The 19560-nt window shown below is 40.5% G+C and overlaps 1 protein-coding gene across 2 annotated transcripts in view; it reads left to right on the plus strand.

Moving 5' to 3' along the window:
• The first annotated feature begins 2831 nt into the window (after nt 1–2831).
• Nucleotides 2832–19560, plus strand: part of LOC136866630 (O-acyltransferase like protein-like) — an 84625-nt gene continuing 67896 nt past the window's right edge. For both annotated transcript variants that reach the window (XM_068226986.1, XM_068226987.1), the window contains exon 1: nt 2832–2992. In XM_068226986.1, coding sequence (XP_068083087.1) covers nt 2872–2992 — 121 coding nt within the window. In that variant the 5' untranslated portion in view covers nt 2832–2871. The remainder of the gene's footprint in view (nt 2993–19560) is intronic.

Consider the following 19560-nt stretch of genomic DNA (forward strand, 5'->3'; position numbering starts at 1 on the left):
CTTTCACCTATATAAAAATTATAATTTTTATCTGTACGCTCGGATTAGATGTACAAAATTCCAGAACTTAAGAAAATGTTTACATTGAAATAAGTTGAAAATGGTAATTCTATGATGATAGCGCGAAAAGATGATATTGCATTCGGAAAATAGTGCATTCGAATCCCATTGTCGGTAGCCTGAAGTTGGTTTTCCATTTTCACAACAAGCAAATGCTAGGGCTGTACCTTAAATAAGGCCACGGCCAGTTCCTTCCCACTCCAAGCCCTTTCCTATCCCATTGTCGCCATAAGACCTATCTGTGTCGGTGGAACGTAAATCCAGCGGTAAAACAAACCCATGTCACCAAACATCTCTGACTTTTCCGTAAATTTCTGTAAGAGTACCTGTTATATAAAGCATAAGGCTTGCCTATCTTCGTCTCAATGACCTGCATGTCGTAAGTAAGCGCGCAGATAGCATAACAACAAAAGCTACATCAACGATGGATGTCTATAGCTGGAATAATTACAGTATGTAAAAAACTGTAGACTAGTATTACCTCAAAAAAGTTCAAGAGAGAGGGGATGGTTTGGAAGAATCCTTATCACACAGTGTGTGGAGTACGCCCTAATTAGCAGTCCCCTTGCTGCATTGACGAGGGAAAACCCTGACAGGCTGCTGATAATTTTACAGTGATCGCAAATGAGACAAGAACTGGTTTTTTTCACATTCACGTTTTCCACAGACATACAGAATGCCACTCACACTGAACTGCTTGCGCCAAGATCTAACTCAGATGTGAGAGGTTTGGCAACTCCGAGTACGACGAGCTGGCCAGAAGATGTATCTCCATGGCAACCGCAGTCGCCCCACCCCCGTTTCCATGGCAACCATACCTCCACTCCCTTTATCTCACTCCGACGGACAGTAAATGGACCTCCCTCTAAGAAATGTCAGGATTCAACTTTAGATATTAGAGGTGTAGTAGGAAGCTCAAACTATAGCACTGTAAGCCTTAGTGACAAGCACGGGAAGTTCTCAAGTTGTGTGCGGATATTATGATGATGCTGGGTTTAGAATGTTAAAGTAGCAGTATTTATTGTAATATTGTCTTTCCGTGGAATTGCTTGTTGTACTCTCGTTGCAGTTGTTGTTGTTGTTGTTGTTGGGTAATTATAACTTCACTTATTACCACACTACGGTACTGTAAGTGATCATTGTCACTGGGATTTTTTCCAATTGCACGTATTTGTTAATAATAATAATAATAATAATAATAATAATAATAATAATAATAATAATAATAATAATAATAATAATAATAATAATAATTGTGCCATTTTCCGTACGGGAAGGAGGCAATGAAATAAAGTAAGTAAATCATTATATAAATTCAGAGACTAGTATAATGGGCTGACTGAAGTTATACTGTGCGGTCATAAAACTGAAACGTGAAGAAGAAATAAATTTAGAGTGAATCAAATGTTCGTTAACATTTGACGAGAAAATACTTCACGGAATATTGGAGGCAGAGGGGTAGTTATTGGATTGGCATGTCATGAAGTACAGCAGCAGCAGCATTTGCCTGATGTGAAAATGGGAAACCACGGAAAACCATCTTCAGGGCTGCCTATAGTGGGGTTCGAACCCATTATCTCGCGGATGCAATATCACAGCTGCGCGTCCATATCAGCACGGCCAACTCGCCCGGTAGGGACATATTCAATACATTTCCAAATTATTTGTAATTATTTAAGAAAAGGCTAGGAAAACAACAGATAAGGAATCTGCCCCCCCTGGCGACTGCCCTAGATGCAGATTACTGGCGGTTGATTGATTCACTGAATGATTGACTGATTGACTGACATTAATTGAGAAGAAGAGTATACAACCAGTAATCCTTGGATGGCTGTCATACATAGATTAAGAGTGGCAGACCACGTCGTAAACACGCAGGACGAACCTCAAGTTACTCACCAGCACTGGTATTCCCACCATCGGGCTGTGATACATAACGTTCCAGAACTAAGTAGAAGACCGTGAAGCCGTTAATTCTACCATGAAATTTGAAAAGTGGTATGAGGGCTGCTATAACGGAGTCCAGTCAGCCTCGGAAAGTCAAATGAGTAGAGAAGGATTCTATTCCCACCTCAGCCATCCTCGAAGTGGTTTTCCGTGGTTTCCCACCTCTCCTCCAGGAAAATAGCGGGATGAAATATAAGTTCAAGCCACGTCCGCTTCCTTCTCTCGTGCTTGCCGAATCCTTCGAATTATTCCACCGCCCCCCACACACCAGACCCCTGTTCAGCATAGCAGGTGCGGTAACCTGGGCGAGGTACTGGTACTCCTCCCCACTTGTATCCCCGACCCAAAGTCTCACACTCCAGGACACTGCCTTTGAGGGATAGAGGTGATATTCCTCGCTAAGTCCGAGGGAATAACAACCCTGGACAGTAAGCTGATTAAGGAAAATAGAAAGAAAGGAAGAAAGAAAGTGTATTTATGCTTTTCTATTGTTGAGGCAGCAAAGATGTTTATTGTTCCTTTCGTGTTGTTCGTTTTCGATGGATAATTTGTCAAATTCTCTTCAGTTTTGGGAAAGTAGGTTCCTTTTATATTGTGACTACTGGCAATTATTTTTGTAAATATCATTCTGACGTGTATTTACATGATAATGTATCCGAATCTCCTATGGTACGTCATATTTGCGTACAGTATGTCTACTAATCTAGGGTAAATTGAACCCCAATAGGCCGACCATTCAGCCAAGTAGTTGGACTAACCTTGTTAATGCCTGTTGACATGATTTCTTTTCCACAGTTCTGGGTGACCGTAGGCTGGGTGGTCAGCTTCGCACTCTTCATAGCCGTAGTCTTCGGGCCATACAAGATGATGCAGATGGACCATCCCTACAACCAGGTTGAGATGATAGCGTTCGGCGGCTTGCATCGCCTGGTGTGGGGCGGGGCGGTGGCCTGGCTTGTGTTCGCCTGTCACACGGGACATGGTGGTAAGTAAGACATTGTGCTCTCATAAGGCATGATGGCGAAATAACTCTACGGTTCGGTAAAAAGGAGTATAAATTAAATCACCGCACTTCTCAGTACATATGATTTAATGTGTTAAATCTACACTCTATATACCCATTAATTTTAACATGGGTACTTTATGTTACTGAGTTCATTGAAAGTAGAGGGGAAGAAACGCCAGGGCCGAGACATTTGCACAAATGACCACACCCCAAAATACACAAAATTTAGAAATCATTCCAAAAGTTATCTTGCCTTTTTTCTTTTTCTTTTCAAAGCAAAAACAACAACAGCATTTACAATCAAGGAGGTATTAAAAAAGCAAATCTTTAGAGCTTGATAATTAACAGGAGGGAAAGACCTCCCATTCTACAAGACTTGTCGGTCTTAGACATGTATATATTCCGTACTCCCCCCTCTCTCTCTTGTTCAAAGAACTGTATTTATTCGCATTCCAAACCTCCTCAATTCTTTATAGTCTGACAGGAAATTAGACGTTTTTTCTCCGTATGACTCCTTTAAACGATTCTTCCTTATCTTAAAACCTAGCTCATTTCCTTAATATTCCCTTTTTCTCCTCTCAATGCTGTCCCCTCTATTGTACAAAATGTAATATTTATTTATATTTTACTCTACTATACCGTTACTTATATTGCACCCGCTCACCCTCTGAGTCCCAGGCTAGCATTAATCTCAGGGGTGACTGGTTCTTTAATAGATGTCAAAATAAATCGGAATATAAATATAGGCGCACAAAAAACACAGGGATGAACGGGGCATGCAAATTAAGGTAGGGGAAGGCTCAATCATACACACAAATGAAAGGAATCCACAATAGGACTGGGAAGTGACAACTTAAATTCAATGGGCATACTTGACTAACTACAATAAAGAAAAATGTAACTGATTCCTTTTGAAATTGTAATAAGGAGCAATTTATTAATTTCATCGGCCAAATTTCAATTTATGACATTTTCACACCTTAAAATTACAATCCTGAAAAGAATACATGGTTTCTTGTCCCATCTCTGATGGTGTGGATAACATTTATGTGTTCGACCAGCTGATCCATGGGGATAGAACCAACATTCGTATGACTGGTAATGACACTACTGACAATCCTGTTAGGAGACGTGAGCACGAGGGTAAACTTGGATTACCGTCGCCTTCACGCTCCCTGTGATGAGTCACCTCCGTGTTATTACACACAGGTAGGCCGGTTTTCCACCGTGGAAATGTTATCGTGTCTAAAACGGAAACTAATTGGACGGACAGACCCTAGCATACATATCCAGATTCACGAACATGGCAGGAATAGCTCGCCTAATTATGACAGGTGTCGTCCGCGGTCATTCGCAAACACTGCCAGTAAACACCCAATTTGAGTACAAATTATGGTACCGCGACCCACACGACGATTGTCTCTACTTATTATTATTATTATTATTATTATTATTATTATTATTATTATTATTATTATTATTATTATTATTATTATTATTATTATTATTATTATTGGAGATCATCATTATCGTAACACTTAATCATCATCGATTTAATATTTTATTTTCATTTTTCAATTTTCAGAAATAATATTGTAAGTTCTTATTATTATGCTCTATTATTATTGTTGTTGTTCCGGGATTATCTGTGGAACGCAGAGGTGAAAAAAGGTGTGGGCTGGAATGGGTCTATCTACGATAGTCAAAGATTAATTAAAACTTTAAAATAAAGGTTATATTTGTTTCAGATGTTAAATTTCAACAAAACTCTTCACTTGGTGAAAGAACAAGGTTTCAGCTACATAGCAATCTTGAAACAAAAATAGAAAACCCAATGATTGGTAAGTTTTTGAGCTTAAAGCTCCTGATTTGCAAGTTTCCAACGTCGCTAATATTGCATTTAGTTACAGAGATAAGCAGAGATATATTCCAAAACAAAATTTTCAAGAGCGCTTTGCTCCCACGGTTACAAATAGGGCCTTCTAAAGGCACCCCTCAATAATACACAGATATCTATTACATAACCACGAAAGAGCTTACATGCTCTACAAATTGTACCAAGGAGACAGCGCTCCCGAACTCTTATGGCCTACTCAAGGCAACCATTAACTATTATATTTGCACAATATATTACAATTTGTGGCCCCTCTTGGCACAACCTACATTTTACAAGATAGTAGCCGTTGTATTTAAGAAGCAATACAGGGGTATCGAGTGCCCATACTACCGGGCCTTCGTGAAAAGAACAGGTTAAATTGCTGGCCCAAATTCAAAAGGTATGGAGGCGTACACTTGCGCTCCTAGAAATAAAGGTTAAAACCCTACATGGGCTTGCAGGCCGGCGATGCAGAGGCTAATCCGACATTATTGAGGTGATTAGAAGGAGAAGTTAATTTATGATTTACAGGAGAAAGACAGTTACAAAATCGTAGTCACCTCAATATTAATGAAAGGGGAATTCGAAAGGGTAACGCAATATCTATTCCTGATTTACAGTTTTTTAAGTCCTTAGGACTTACAAGACATTTTACATGAGAAAGAAAAGTTTATATCCTTGGAAATTGACAGTTACTTAGTTAAAAATTAAAACCTTCCCCTCGGGTCAGCTTGCGGAGATAACTACTTAGATGGAAAACTGTAGTCCATTACTTTACCTGATGTTCTGCTTGCCGAGAAATGAGGCACCCGCCTCCTGTATTAACACACACACTCAGTAATACAACGATCAGAAAAGACTAGTTAACTCGAAAAGGCGTCAGGTTTTATACTCGAGAGGAGGGTTCGAGAAGGCTCTGGGCTAAAACCGGAAACACCCTCTCATTTTTATTGGCGGATAAAATAGGTAAAAAGAACGTTTGATTGGCTCAGAAATTAATACATGAAATTTATGATTGGTCAGAAACCAACGCAGGTGGGATGAGTAAGAAGTGTTGCAAACCTTAAAGTACCACAAATAAGAAAAGTCAATTCAGTTCAGAAAATCTATAAACACAAAATTTCTTCAAATCTCTAAATATTCCACTTTGCACCAGAGTTATTTAATAGAGACATCTATGGGGAAAAGTTCAAATTTCTTGAAATAGTGGTTGCAACCAGTGTTACACCAAAACAAAACAAAGAAATCCTGTCAGTTTAGGAACATTTAAAATAACATTACTCTGCCATTTAGTAGTGACATCTTATGATCAACGTCCCCACTTCTTGTACTAAATGTTTCAATTTTTACATGACAGATGGCGTTCTTCAAGGAGCTTCATTTAAATGCACGGAGAAGAGGTGTACCTCCTGGTACAATTATTATAATAAATTATTATCAATTATTTTATAGCGGTTAAACATTATTATTATTATTATTATTATTATTATTATTATTATTATTATTATTATTATTATTATTATTATTATTAATGTGTAACCTCGAGGTTCCGTTCCTGTTTGGGCACTAAGCAATCAGTTAATTTCCGATTCACTTGGAATATTATTATTATTAGTTTGAAACTTTAATTTGCAATCTTTAGAATTTAGTCACATGTTAACTCCCATCTGAGCAACCAAGATCCGATTTCAACACCTTTGGGGACACAATAATGATTTTCGAACCACAACTTTACTTCATTTCTTACTGTTAATAATTCATAGCGACACCATGTTCTCCCATGAGAAATCTCAAATTCGATGACACCTCGCGGCTGGGAATCCCGATCCAGACCCTGCGAGTGCTAAATTATACTTTCCTTCTCATTTAAAGTCCATTTATTCCACTGGAACTCTTCCAAATATTTTAATCATTAATCCTCGGTGCGTGGATTCTTCTGCCACTCATAAGACCGAAATCGGCAAATAACATCGACATTAATTTATTTTATCGTCAACATCAGTACGACTCAATTTTATCTCATGCCGGACTTTTTGTCCCACTCGACTTCCGAAATCGTAAACAGACTTAACCCGCTCTGCGCCTTCAACATAGCGTGACCGTCCTGTACAAGTTCCTCTATCCTTTCTAAACAAATTATTTTGATTATTATTGAGTCGAAAATCATTAAAACAAATACTAATAAAATCAAATTTACTTCCCGAATTAAAGGCTTCCATATGCAACATGTTATCTCCACATTTAAATTGCAATCTCAGTAGTATAATAGACGGGTTCTGCCGCCTCCTCCTCCTCCGGCTCTCGGGAGAGGCCTCCTCCTCCCGCGGGAAATTTGAATTTTGGCGGGAAATTTGAATTTTGGCGGGAGATTTGAATTTGTAAACAAAGCCACGTGCTTTTTGACAGCTGTCATCGACAACAACGCATCGCTAACCTCAGTACTGCCATCTTGACGGGCCTAAACCTCACTAGTGCCAACTTAACCTAACTAGCGCGAGGTAAACAAAGCCACGTGTTTTTTGACAACCACGTGCTTTTTGACAGATTTGTAAACAAAGCCACGTGCTTTTTGACAGACAACAACGCATCACTAACCTCAGTACTACCATCTTGACGGGCCTAAACCTCAGTAGTGCCAACTTAACCTAACTAGCATGACATAAACAAAGCCACGTGTTTTTTGACAGCCACGTGCTTTTTGACAGATTTGTAAACAAAGCCACGTGCTTTTTGACAGACAACAACGCATCGCTAACCTCAGTACTGCCATCTTGACGGGCCTAAACCTCAGTAGTACCAACTTAACCTAACTAGCGCGAGATAAACAAAGCCACGTGCTTTTTGACAGCCACGTGCTTTTTTGACAGCTGTCATCCGCCATCTTTAAACTACAGAGCACCGTGCTGCCCTCTTTCGTCACCTGTCATCGGCAGTGCTGCCATCTTGACGGGTCTAAACCTTAGTGCTACCAACTTAACCTCACTAGCTCGAGATAAACAAAGCCACGTGTTTTTTGACAGCTGTCATCCGCCATCTTTAATCTATAGAGCACAGTGCTGCCCTCTTTAGCTACTTACCTTTGAAATGTGGTGGCGGATAATTTGAAAAATGCTTTTTGACAGCAGCCATCTTTGTGCACCGTGCTGCCCTGTTTAGTTAGATACCTGTGGTGGCAGGCATTTCCACATGACAGCAGCCATCTTTAATCAAGAGAGCACTGTGCTGCCATCTTTAGCTAGATACCATTGAAATGTGGTGGCGGCAAATTGAAAAATTTCACGTGCTCTTGTTTGGGAAACAAACTCACGTGCTTTTTTTCTGACAGCTGTCATCTGCCATCTTTAATCTATAGAGCACAGTGCTGCCCTCTTTAGTTTGAAATGTGGTGGTGGTAAATTCCACGTGCTCTTGTTTGGAAACAAAGCCACGTGCAGCTGTCATCCGCCATCTTTAATCAACAGAGCACCGTGCTGCTATCATGCGGGCAATTTCATCACCTGTCATCCGCCATCTTTAATCCACAGAACACCGTGCTGCCCTCTTTATGGCTACTACCTTAAGCACGTAGTAGCGGGCAATTTGAAAAGTTCTGTTAGCTATCATCCGCCACCTTTAATCAAGAGAGCACCGTGCTGCCATCTTTAGCTAGATAGCTTTGAAATGTGGTGGCGGCAAATTGAAAAATTCCACGTGCTCTTGTTTGGAAACAAACTCACGTGCTTTTTCGACAGCTACCATCCGCCATCTTTAATCAACAGAGCATAGTGCTGCCCTCTTTAGTTTGAAATGTGGTGGCGGCAAATTCCACGTGCTCTTGTTTGGAAACAAAGCCATGTGCTTTTTTGACAGCTGTCATCCGCCATCTTTAATCCAGAGAGCACCGTGCTGCCCTCTTTATCGTAGTAGATGTAAATTCGTCACCTGTCATCCGCAGTGCTGCCATCTTTAGCTAGATACCTTTGAAATGTGGTGGCGGATAATTTAAAGAGAAAAATTCTACAGCAGCCCTCTCTCGACGCTAATTGCATAAGATGGCGGCTATACATGACTCCTTAAGGGTGCTTACGCAAGATGGCTGCTATACACAGGTTCTTATGAGACGCCCTTGGGATGCTTGCGCAAGATAGCGGCTGATCTTATGGGACGGCTTAAGGGTCCTTGGACAAGATGGCTTGAGACGCCCTAAGGATGCTTGCGCAAGATGGCGGACACAAGATGGCAGCTATACATAACTCCTTATGAGACGCTTTAAGGGTGCTTGCGCAAGATAGTTGCTACTCTTAGCTTAGAGGCTAACGTGTCATGCTAGTTCGATTCATTAAATTTGGGGCTTAAATGCAAAATGTTAAATATATCGAAAACGGTGCACCGTAGAGCAAAACGGACAAAATTTTTCTGCCTAATACCTCGGTTCGCAGTATGAGGAACAAGAAAAACATAGTCTAATGATGAGATCAACGGTTCGGTTCCTACTTAGGCCCTTTGGCATTCACTCTGTGTTAGCTTGTATTGAAGCGAGTCTTCGTAACATGATCAGGTTTAGCTATGGTAGAGAGTATAACGTGCCGTGCACTTTCGATTCATTAAATTTGGGGCTTAAATGCAAAATGTTAAATATCTCGAAAACGATGCATCGTAGAGCAAAACGGACAAAATTTTTCCGCCTAATACGTAGGTTCGTAGTATCAGGAACAAGAAAAAACATAGTCTAATGATGAGATCAACGGTTCGATTCCTACTTAAGCCCTTTGGCATTCGCAGCTATCTATTTCCACAAGATGGTGGCTGCTCTTATGAGAAACAAGATGCCTTGAGACGTCCTAGGGATGCTTACGCAAGATGGCAGACACAAAATGGTGACTATACATAGCTCCTTATGAGACGGCCTAGGGGTGCTCGCACAAGATGGCGGCTACTCTTATGAAGAAAGCTAGCTTAGAGGCTACTGCGCAAGATAACAGCTGCTGTTATGCATGTGGTGGAGGGCAATTTGAAATTCTATGTGCTTAATCAACAGAGCACCCTGCTGCCCTCTTTAGCTGAAATGTGGTGGTGGATAATTTGAAAAATTCTTTTGACAGCTATCATCTTTAAACAAAGGCGACTATACATAGGCTGTTAAGGCCTTATCATTCTCCTCCTCCTCCTCCTCCTTCTCTACCTCCTCCTCCGCCTCTTATGTCAAGGCATAGCTTTATATCGAACAAGTTTAAACCTGCATCGCGAAGGCAAGCGTGTGCAGCGATAACATTATTGTGCATGTTTAGACTTTCGAAACATAAGAAGAGTAGAATCAAACGCTGTACTCGATACGACATGTGATCAGAACATTGATTGATGCATTCAGAAAACAAAATAAGTGATCAAGACTAGAATCGAACAATGTACTCAATACATCATGTGTTTAGAATATGTCAGGGGATACGCTTGTTCTAAGAAGATCAGATTGAAACATAACAAGACTAGAATAGAACACTGTAATCGATGTTGTTAACTTCAACATGTGATCAGAACATTGATTGATGTGTTCAGAACACAAAATAAGTGATCATGACTAGAATCGAACACTGTACTCGATACAACATGTGATCAGAACATTGATCGATGTGTTCAGAACACGAAATAAGTGATCAAGACTAGAATCGAACACTGTACTCAATACAACATGTGTTTAGAACATGTTAGGGGGTACCCTCGTTCTAAGAAGATCAGAATGAAACATAACAAGACTAGAATCGAACACTGTAATCGATGTTGTTAACCTCAACATATGATCAGAACATTGTTTGATGTGTTCAGAGCAAAAGTACAATTTTGATGATTTGCGCAGCTAACTCGCTCGGTAAACGATATAGCCAAAGTATAACTTCAAATTATTTACCTTCCATCATTCGTCTTGTGTGTAAAAATCAGTCGAACAAGTTATCGCATAAACATGGCTGAAAAAAAATCGTGATAGGGTATGGAACCCAGGGGTTACATCTTATCAGAAGGGCAAAAAGGATGAAAGGACTCTTCCTCCTCCTTACCGCACATTCCTTGGCTAAAGGGCTAATGGGCTAAAGGGCTAATGGGCTAAAGGGCTAATGGGCTAAAGGGCTAAAGGGCTAAAGGTGCAACAACCTCATCGATCGCTATCAGCAAGAACGCTTGTACTTTGTTAAGTGTAGAAAATTAATCTTTATTGGTAAATGGTTTTATGTTCAGAACAAGGAATGGAACCTAGGGGTTACGTCTTACCTAATAAAATCCCCGAGGTGCGATGAGTTACGTTTTTCGAACTAGTGTTTGGAACACTGAACTTTTCAAGATGATAGCAGAGAGTTTAGCAATGTTCTGTAGTTGGATTTTAAATTCCGCGCTACAACATGCATAAGGTGGCAGCCCTTGAGGTTTACTCCCGTAAAGATGGCAAGAGTGAGGTTAGCAATGTTCCGTTGTTGGATTTTTAAAATTCCCCGCTATAACATGCAAAAGGTGGCAGCCTTGAGGTTTACCGCCGTAAAGATGGCAGCAGTGAGGTTAGCGACGCTCCATTGTCCTTCAAAGTGAGGTTAGGGTTCGTCAAGAAGACAGCTGTCAAAAAAGCACGTGGCTATGTTTACCAAACAAGAGCACGTGGTCGTGACGTCACGGTCACGTAATCAATCCTTAGCTCGACGTCGCTAAGAGCAGCATTAGGATTAGCTATGCTTAAAAGTCTTAGGAACAGAGCAGCAGTATGAATTGCTATGTTTCAAAGCGTGTACACATCACCTATCGATTTTACATACATCGACCATCGAACTAAACTTCATCCGCTAGATCGTGCTGCTATCTTAGCATGACTTTAAAGTACAATGAATAGCCATGTTTCAAAGCGTGTACACATTACCTATCGATTTTGCACGCATCGACTCTCGTACTAAACTTCTCCCACTAGATTGTGCTGCTATCTTAGCATGACTAAGATGCATGAACTGAAAGTACGAAGAATAACCATGTTTTAAAGCGTGTACACATTACCTATCGACTTTGCATGTATCGACTCTCGTACTAAACTTCTGCAGGTAGATTGTGCTGCTATCTTAGCATAACTTATACGCGTGAACTTAAAGTACAGAGAATAGCTATGTCTCAAAGCGTGTACACATTACTTATTGATTTTGCATGCAACAAATATCGTACTAAACTTCTTCCTCTAGATTGTACTGCTATCTTAGCATAAGTTATACACATGAACTTAAAAGTAGAAAGAATAGCCATGTTTCAAAGCGTGTACACATTACTTATTGATTTTGCATGCATCAAATATCGTACTAAACTCCTTCCGCTAGATTGTGCTGCTATCTTAACACAACCTATATTCATGACCTTAAAGTAAAAAGGTGTGTACACATCACCTATCGATTTTGCATGCATCGAATCTCGTACTGAACTTCGTCCGCTAGATTGTGCTGGTATCTTAGCATAACTTATACACATGAACTTAAAAGTACAAAGAATAGCCATGTTTCAAAGCGTGTACACATCAACTATCGAATTTGCATGTATTGACTCTCGTACTAAACTCCTCCCGCTAGATCGTGCTGCTATCTTAGCATAACCAATACGCATGACCTTAAAGTAAAAAATAATAGCTATGTTTCAAAGTGTGTACACATTACCTATCGACTTTGCATGTAACAAATATTGTACTAAACTTCTTCCGCTAGGTTGTGCTGCTATCTTAGCATAACCTGTACGCATGTACTTAAAGTACAAAGAATAGCCATGTTTCAAAGCGTGTACACATTACTTATTGATTTTGCATGCATCAAATCTCGTACTAAATTTATTCCGCTAGATTGTGCTGTTATCTTAGCATAACCTATACCAATGAACTTAAAGTACAATGATTAGTCATGTTTCAAAGCGTGTACACATCAACTATCGAATTTGCATGTATCGACTCTCGTACTAAACTTCTGCAGGTAGATTGTGCTGCAATCTTAGCATAACTAAGACGCATGAACTTAAAGTACAAAGAATAGCTATGTCTCAAAGCATGTACACATTACCTATCGATTTTACAAGCATCGACTCTCGTACTAAACTTCTTCCGCTAGATTGTGCTGGTATCTTAGCATAACCTATACGCATGGCCATAAGGTACAAAGAATAGCCATGTTTCAAAGCGTGTACACATTACCTATCGATTTTGCATGCATTGACTCTCGTACTAAACTTCTTCCGCTAGATTGTGCTGACATCTTAGCATAACTTATACACATGAACTTAAAAGTACAAAGAATAGCCATGTTTCAAAGCATGTACATATTACCTATGGATTTTGCATGCATTGACTCTCGTACTAATCTCCTCCCGCTAGATTGTGCTGCTATCCTAGCATAACCTATACGCATGACCTTAAAGTAAAAAGAATAGCCATGTTTCAAAGTGTGTACACATCACCTATCGATTTGCATGCAACAAATATCGTACTAAACTTCTTCCGCTAGATTGTGCTGCTATCTTAGCATAACTAAGATGCATGAACTGAAAGTACGAAGAATAACCATGTTATAAAGCGTGTACTCATTACTTATCGATTTTACATACATCGACTCTCGTACTAAACTTCTTGCGCTAGATTGTGCCGCTATCTTAGCATAACCTGTACGCATGAACTTAAAGTACAAAGAATAGCCTTGTTTCGAAGCGTTTACACATTACCTAATGATTTTGCACGAAACGACTATCATACTAAATATTTCCCACTAGATTGTGCTAAAATCATGTAAGTGTGCTGCTATCTTAGCATAACCTATCGATTTTACATGCATCTACTATCGTACTAGACTTCTTCCGCTAGAGCATGTAGCAATCGCTTTTGAGTATCCCTAACCCATGTGCATGAACTTAAAGCATAAAGATGAGCTATGTTCTAAAGCGTGTACACATCACCTATCGATAATGTATGTATCGACTATCGTACTAAACTTCTCCTGCTAGAGCGTACGAGTATCGCTTGTGCGTGCACGAACTTAAAGCATAAAGAATAGCAATGTATAAAAATCTTGTAAACAAAGCAGCAGCATTACGTATAGTTAAGATTAAATGCGTGCACACATCATGTATCCATGACGCACACAGTACTAAACTTATTCTATTAGAATGTACAAAGTTCGCATGTGTTTGTCCTGCTATCTTAGCATAGCCTATGTGAATGAACTTAAAGCTTAAAGAATAGTGATGTATAAAAATCTTGTGAACATAGCAGAGTGTTAACTACGTAGGTGTAGACATTGAACTTTACATGCTGAGGCAGCATACTACGTGACCGTGACGTCACGACCACGTGCTCTTGTTTGGTAAACACAGCCACGTGCTTTTTTGACAGCTGTCTTCTTGACGAACCCTAACCTCACTTTGAAGGACAATGGAGCGTCGCTAACCTCACTGCTGCCATCTTTACGGCGGTAAACCTCAAGGCTGCCACCTTTTGCATGTTATAGCGGGGAATTTTAAAAATCCAACAACGGAACATTGCTAACCTCACTCTTGCCATCTTTACGGGAGTAAACCTCAAGGGCTGCCACCTTATGCATGTTGTAGCGCGGAATTTAAAATCCAACAACAGAACATTGCTAAACTCTCTGCTATCATCTTGAAAAGTTCAGTGTTCCAAACACTAGTTCGAAAAACGTAACTCATCGCACCTCGGGGATTTTATTAGGTAAGACGTAACCCCTAGGTTCCATTCCTTGTTCTGAACATAAAACCATTTACCAATAAAGATTAATTTTCTACACTTAACAAAGTACAAGCGTTCTTGCTGATAGCGATCGATGAGGTTGTTGCACCTTTAGCCCTTTAGCCCTTTAGCCCATTAGCCCTTTAGCCCATTAGCCCTTTAGCCCATTAGCCCTTTAGCCAAGGAATGTGCGGTAAGGAGGAGGAAGAGTCCTTTCATCCTTTTTGCCCTTCTGATAAGATGTAACCCCTGGGTTCCATACCCTATCACGATTTTTTTTCAGCCATGTTTATGCGATAACTTGTTCGACTGATTTTTACACACAAGACGAATGATGGAAGGTAAATAATTTGAAGTTATACTTTGGCTATATCGTTTACCGAGCGAGTTAGCTGCGCAAATCATCAAAATTGTACTTTTGCTCTGAACACATCAAACAATGTTCTGATCATATGTTGAGGTTAACAACATCGATTACAGTGTTCGATTCTAGTCTTGTTATGTTTCATTCTGATCTTCTTAGAACGAGGGTACCCCCTAACATGTTCTAAACACATGTTGTATTGAGTACAGTGTTCGATTCTAGTCTTGATCACTTATTTCGTGTTCTGAACACATCGATCAATGTTCTGATCACATGTTGTATCGAGTACAGTGTTCGATTCTAGTCATGATCACTTATTTTGTGTTCTGAACACATCAATCAATGTTCTGATCACATGTTGAAGTTAACAACATCGATTACAGTGTTCTATTCTAGTCTTGTTATGTTTCAATCTGATCTTCTTAGAACAAGCGTATCCCCTGACATATTCTAAACACATGATGTATTGAGTACATTGTTCGATTCTAGTCTTGATCACTTATTTTGTTTTCTGAACGCATCAATCAATGTTCTGATCACATGTCGTATCGAGTACAGCGTTTGATTCTACTCTTCTTATGTTTCGAAAGTCTAAACATGCACAATAATGTTATCGCTGCACACGCTTGCCTTCGCGATGCAGGTTTAAACTTGTTCGATATAAAGCTATGCCTTGACATAAGAGGCGGAGGAGGAGGTAGAGAAGGAGGAGGAGGAGGAGGAGAATGATAAGGCCTTAACAGCCTATGTATAGTCGCCTTTGTTTAAAGATGATAGCTGTCAAAAGAATTTTTCAAATTATCCACCACCACATTTCAGCTAAAGAGGGCAGCAGGGTGCTCTGTTGATTAAGCACATAGAATTTCAAATTGCCCTCCACCACATGCATAACAGCAGCTGTTATCTTGCGCAGTAGCCTCTAAGCTAGCTTTCTTCATAAGAGTAGCCGCCATCTTGTGCGAGCACCCCTAGGCCGTCTCATAAGGAGCTATGTATAGTCACCATTTTGTGTCTGCCATCTTGCGTAAGCATCCCTAGGACGTCTCAAGGCATCTTGTTTCTCATAAGAGCAGCCACCATCTTGTGGAAATAGATAGCTGCGAATGCCAAAGGGCTTAAGTAGGAATCGAACCGTTGATCTCATCATTAGACTATGTTTTTTCTTGTTCCTGATACTACGAACCTACGTATTAGGCGGAAAAATTTTGTCCGTTTTGCTCTACGATGCATCGTTTTCGAGATATTTAACATTTTGCATTTAAGCCCCAAATTTAATGAATCGAAAGTGCACGGCACGTTATACTCTCTACCATAGCTAAACCTGATCATGTTACGAAGACTCGCTTCAATACAAGCTAACACAGAGTGAATGCCAAAGGGCCTAAGTAGGAACCGAACCGTTGATCTCATCATTCGACTATGTTTTTCTTGCTCCTCATACTGCGAACCGAGGTATTAGGCAGAAAAATTTTGTCCGTTTTGCTCTACGGTGCACCGTTTTCGATATATTTAACATTTTGCATTTAAGCCCCAAATTTAATGAATCGAACTAGCATGACACGTTAGCCTCTAAGCTAAGAGTAGCAACTATCTTGCGCAAGCACCCTTAAAGCGTCTCATAAGGAGTTATGTATAGCTGCCATCTTGTGTCCGCCATCTTGCGCAAGCATCCTTAGGGCGTCTCAAGCCATCTTGTCCAAGGACCCTTAAGCCGTCCCATAAGATCAGCCGCTATCTTGCGCAAGCATCCCTAGGGTATCTCATAAGGAGCCATGTATAACTGCCATCTTGCGCAAGCATCCCAAGGGCGTCTCATAAGAACCTGTGTATAGCAGCCATCTTGCGTAAGCACCCTTAAGGAGTCATGTATAGCCGCCATCTTATGCAATTAGCGTCGAGAGAGGGCTGCTGTAGAATTTTTCTCTTTAAATTATCCGCCACCACATTTCAAAGGTATCTAGCTAAAGATGGCAGCACTGCGGATGACAGGTGACGAATTTACATCTACTACGATAAAGAGGGCAGCACGGTGCTCTCTGGATTAAAGATGGCGGATGACAGCTGTCAAAAAAGCACATGGCTTTGTTTCCAAACAAGAGCACGTGGAATTTGCCGCCACCACATTTCAAACTAAAGAGGGCAGCACTATGCTCTGTTGATTAAAGATGGCGGATGGTAGCTGTCGAAAAAGCACGTGAGTTTGTTTCCAAACAAGAGCACGTGGAATTTTTCAATTTGCCGCCACCACATTTCAAAGGTATCTAGCTAAAGATGGCAGCACGGTGCTCTCTTGATTAAAGATGGCGGATGATAGCTAACAGAACTTTTCAAATTGCCCGCTACTACGTGCTTAAGGTAGTAGCCATAAAGAGGGCAGCACGGTGTTCTGTGGATTAAAGATGGCGGATGACAGGTGATGAAATTGCCCGCATGATAGCAGCACGGTGCTCTGTTGATTAAAGATGGCGGATGACAGCTGCACGTGGCTTTGTTTCCAAACAAGAGCACGTGGAATTTACCACCACCACATTTCAAACTAAAGAGGGCAGCACTGTGCTCTATAGATTAAAGATGGCAGATGACAGCTGTCAGAAAAAAGCACGTGAGTTTGTTTCCCAAACAAGAGCACGTGAAATTTTTCAATTTGCCGCCACCACATTTCAATGGTATCTAGCTAAAGATGGCAGCACAGTGCTCTCTTGATTAAAGATGGCTGCTGTCATGTGGAAATGCCTGCCACCACAGGTATCTAACTAAACAGGGCAGCACGGTGCACAAAGATGGCTGCTGTCAAAAAGCATTTTTCAAATTATCCGCCACCACATTTCAAAGGTAAGTAGCTAAAGAGGGCAGCACTGTGCTCTATAGATTAAAGATGGCGGATGACAGCTGTCAAAAAACACGTGGCTTTGTTTATCTCGAGCTAGTGAGGTTAAGTTGGTAGCACTAAGGTTTAGACCCGTCAAGATGGCAGCACTGCCGATGACAGGTGACGAAAGAGGGCAGCACGGTGCTCTGTAGTTTAAAGATGGCGGATGACAGCTGTCAAAAAAGCACGTGGCTGTCAAAAAGCACGTGGCTTTGTTTATCTCGCGCTAGTTAGGTTAAGTTGGTACTACTGAGGTTTAGGCCCGTCAAGATGGCAGTACTGAGGTTAGCGATGCGTTGTTGTCTGTCAAAAAGCACGTGGCTTTGTTTACAAATCTGTCAAAAAGCACGTGGCTGTCAAAAAACACGTGGCTTTGTTTACGTCATGCTAGTTAGGTTAAGTTGGCACTACTGAGGTTTAGGCCCGTCAAGATGGTAGTACTGAGGTTAGCGATGCGTTGTTGTCTGTCAAAAAGCACGTGGCTTTGTTTACAAATCTGTCAAAAAGCACGTGGTTGTCAAAAAACACGTGGCTTTGTTTACCTCGCGCTAGTTAGGTTAAGTTGGCACTAGTGAGGTTTAGGCCCGTCAAGATGGCAGTACTGAGGTTAGCGATGCGTTGTTGTCGATGACAGCTGTCAAAAAGCACGTGGCTTTGTTTACAAATTCAAATCTCCCGCCAAAATTCAAATTTCCCGCCAAAATTCAAATTTCCCGCGGGAGGAGGAGGCCTCTCCCGAGAGCCGGAGGAGGAGGAGGCGGCAGAACCCGTCTATTATACTACTAATCTCACATTGTTATTATACGTGATCTTCCGTACGCAACCACATGATTAAACACACTGGCAATTTCATGTATCTGGATTTCTCATAACAAAGACGCCTAACTACAGTACCTTAATCACCAAAGTGATAGAGAGATATAATAATAAACTGGGTCGGTATAAAACCCCATCACCTTAAGTGAACACAAATAATGTATTGACAACAAGCATGCTTTAATTGAAAGATATAACCCATATTTATATTATGTACAACAAACAAATTACGTTAATATAAATTAGTCCATCGTCCATCTAAATAAAATTCATAGATTCGTGACACGATCCATGCGTTACGTTAAGTAACCATAATTAATTTAATTAATTTACACATATCGCCGTCTTATGGCGATAACATCCCCAAAATAAATCAAATTTGAGTATACATCACTGTGTAGAATTCCAGTGGCTAAGGTGGATAAGAAGCCCTATGGCACTTATCAACCTTAGTCGTTAATCTTGCTGGCCATCATGACTGGTTTAATCCTGGGCGTTGACCCATTAAAAACATCTTAATTATTACTTTACAAAATTTTACTTTTTACACATCTATTTAATTATAGATGCCTAGGAGCCTTTAAAATATCACACATTTGATTTTCGTTCCGCTTGCACCAGAACTTCGACACTCACGACGATTTGTCGTCTTATTCGTTCCAGCGCGATCCGAGATCATTGATTCGGCACTTCCGAAATGTTATTCGCCCGCCTAGTGTTCGCCGCGCTTAGTCGGGCTCCTGCCCCTGATAATGTTTTACCGTCTCAGATGAAATTGATTACTTCAGGCTTCGTACTCTGTCTGTTTAAATTGCCGTCGGCTTTTGCAGTTAATTGATTTTTAGTCACTAGAAATTTCTAAGTATACAAGATTCTTCGTAAAAGTTAAACACATAATTATAATATC

The sequence above is a fragment of the Anabrus simplex genome, chromosome 3, assembly GCF_040414725.1.
Source record: "Anabrus simplex isolate iqAnaSimp1 chromosome 3, ASM4041472v1, whole genome shotgun sequence".
In the NCBI taxonomy this organism is placed as follows: domain Eukaryota; kingdom Metazoa; phylum Arthropoda; class Insecta; order Orthoptera; family Tettigoniidae; genus Anabrus; species Anabrus simplex.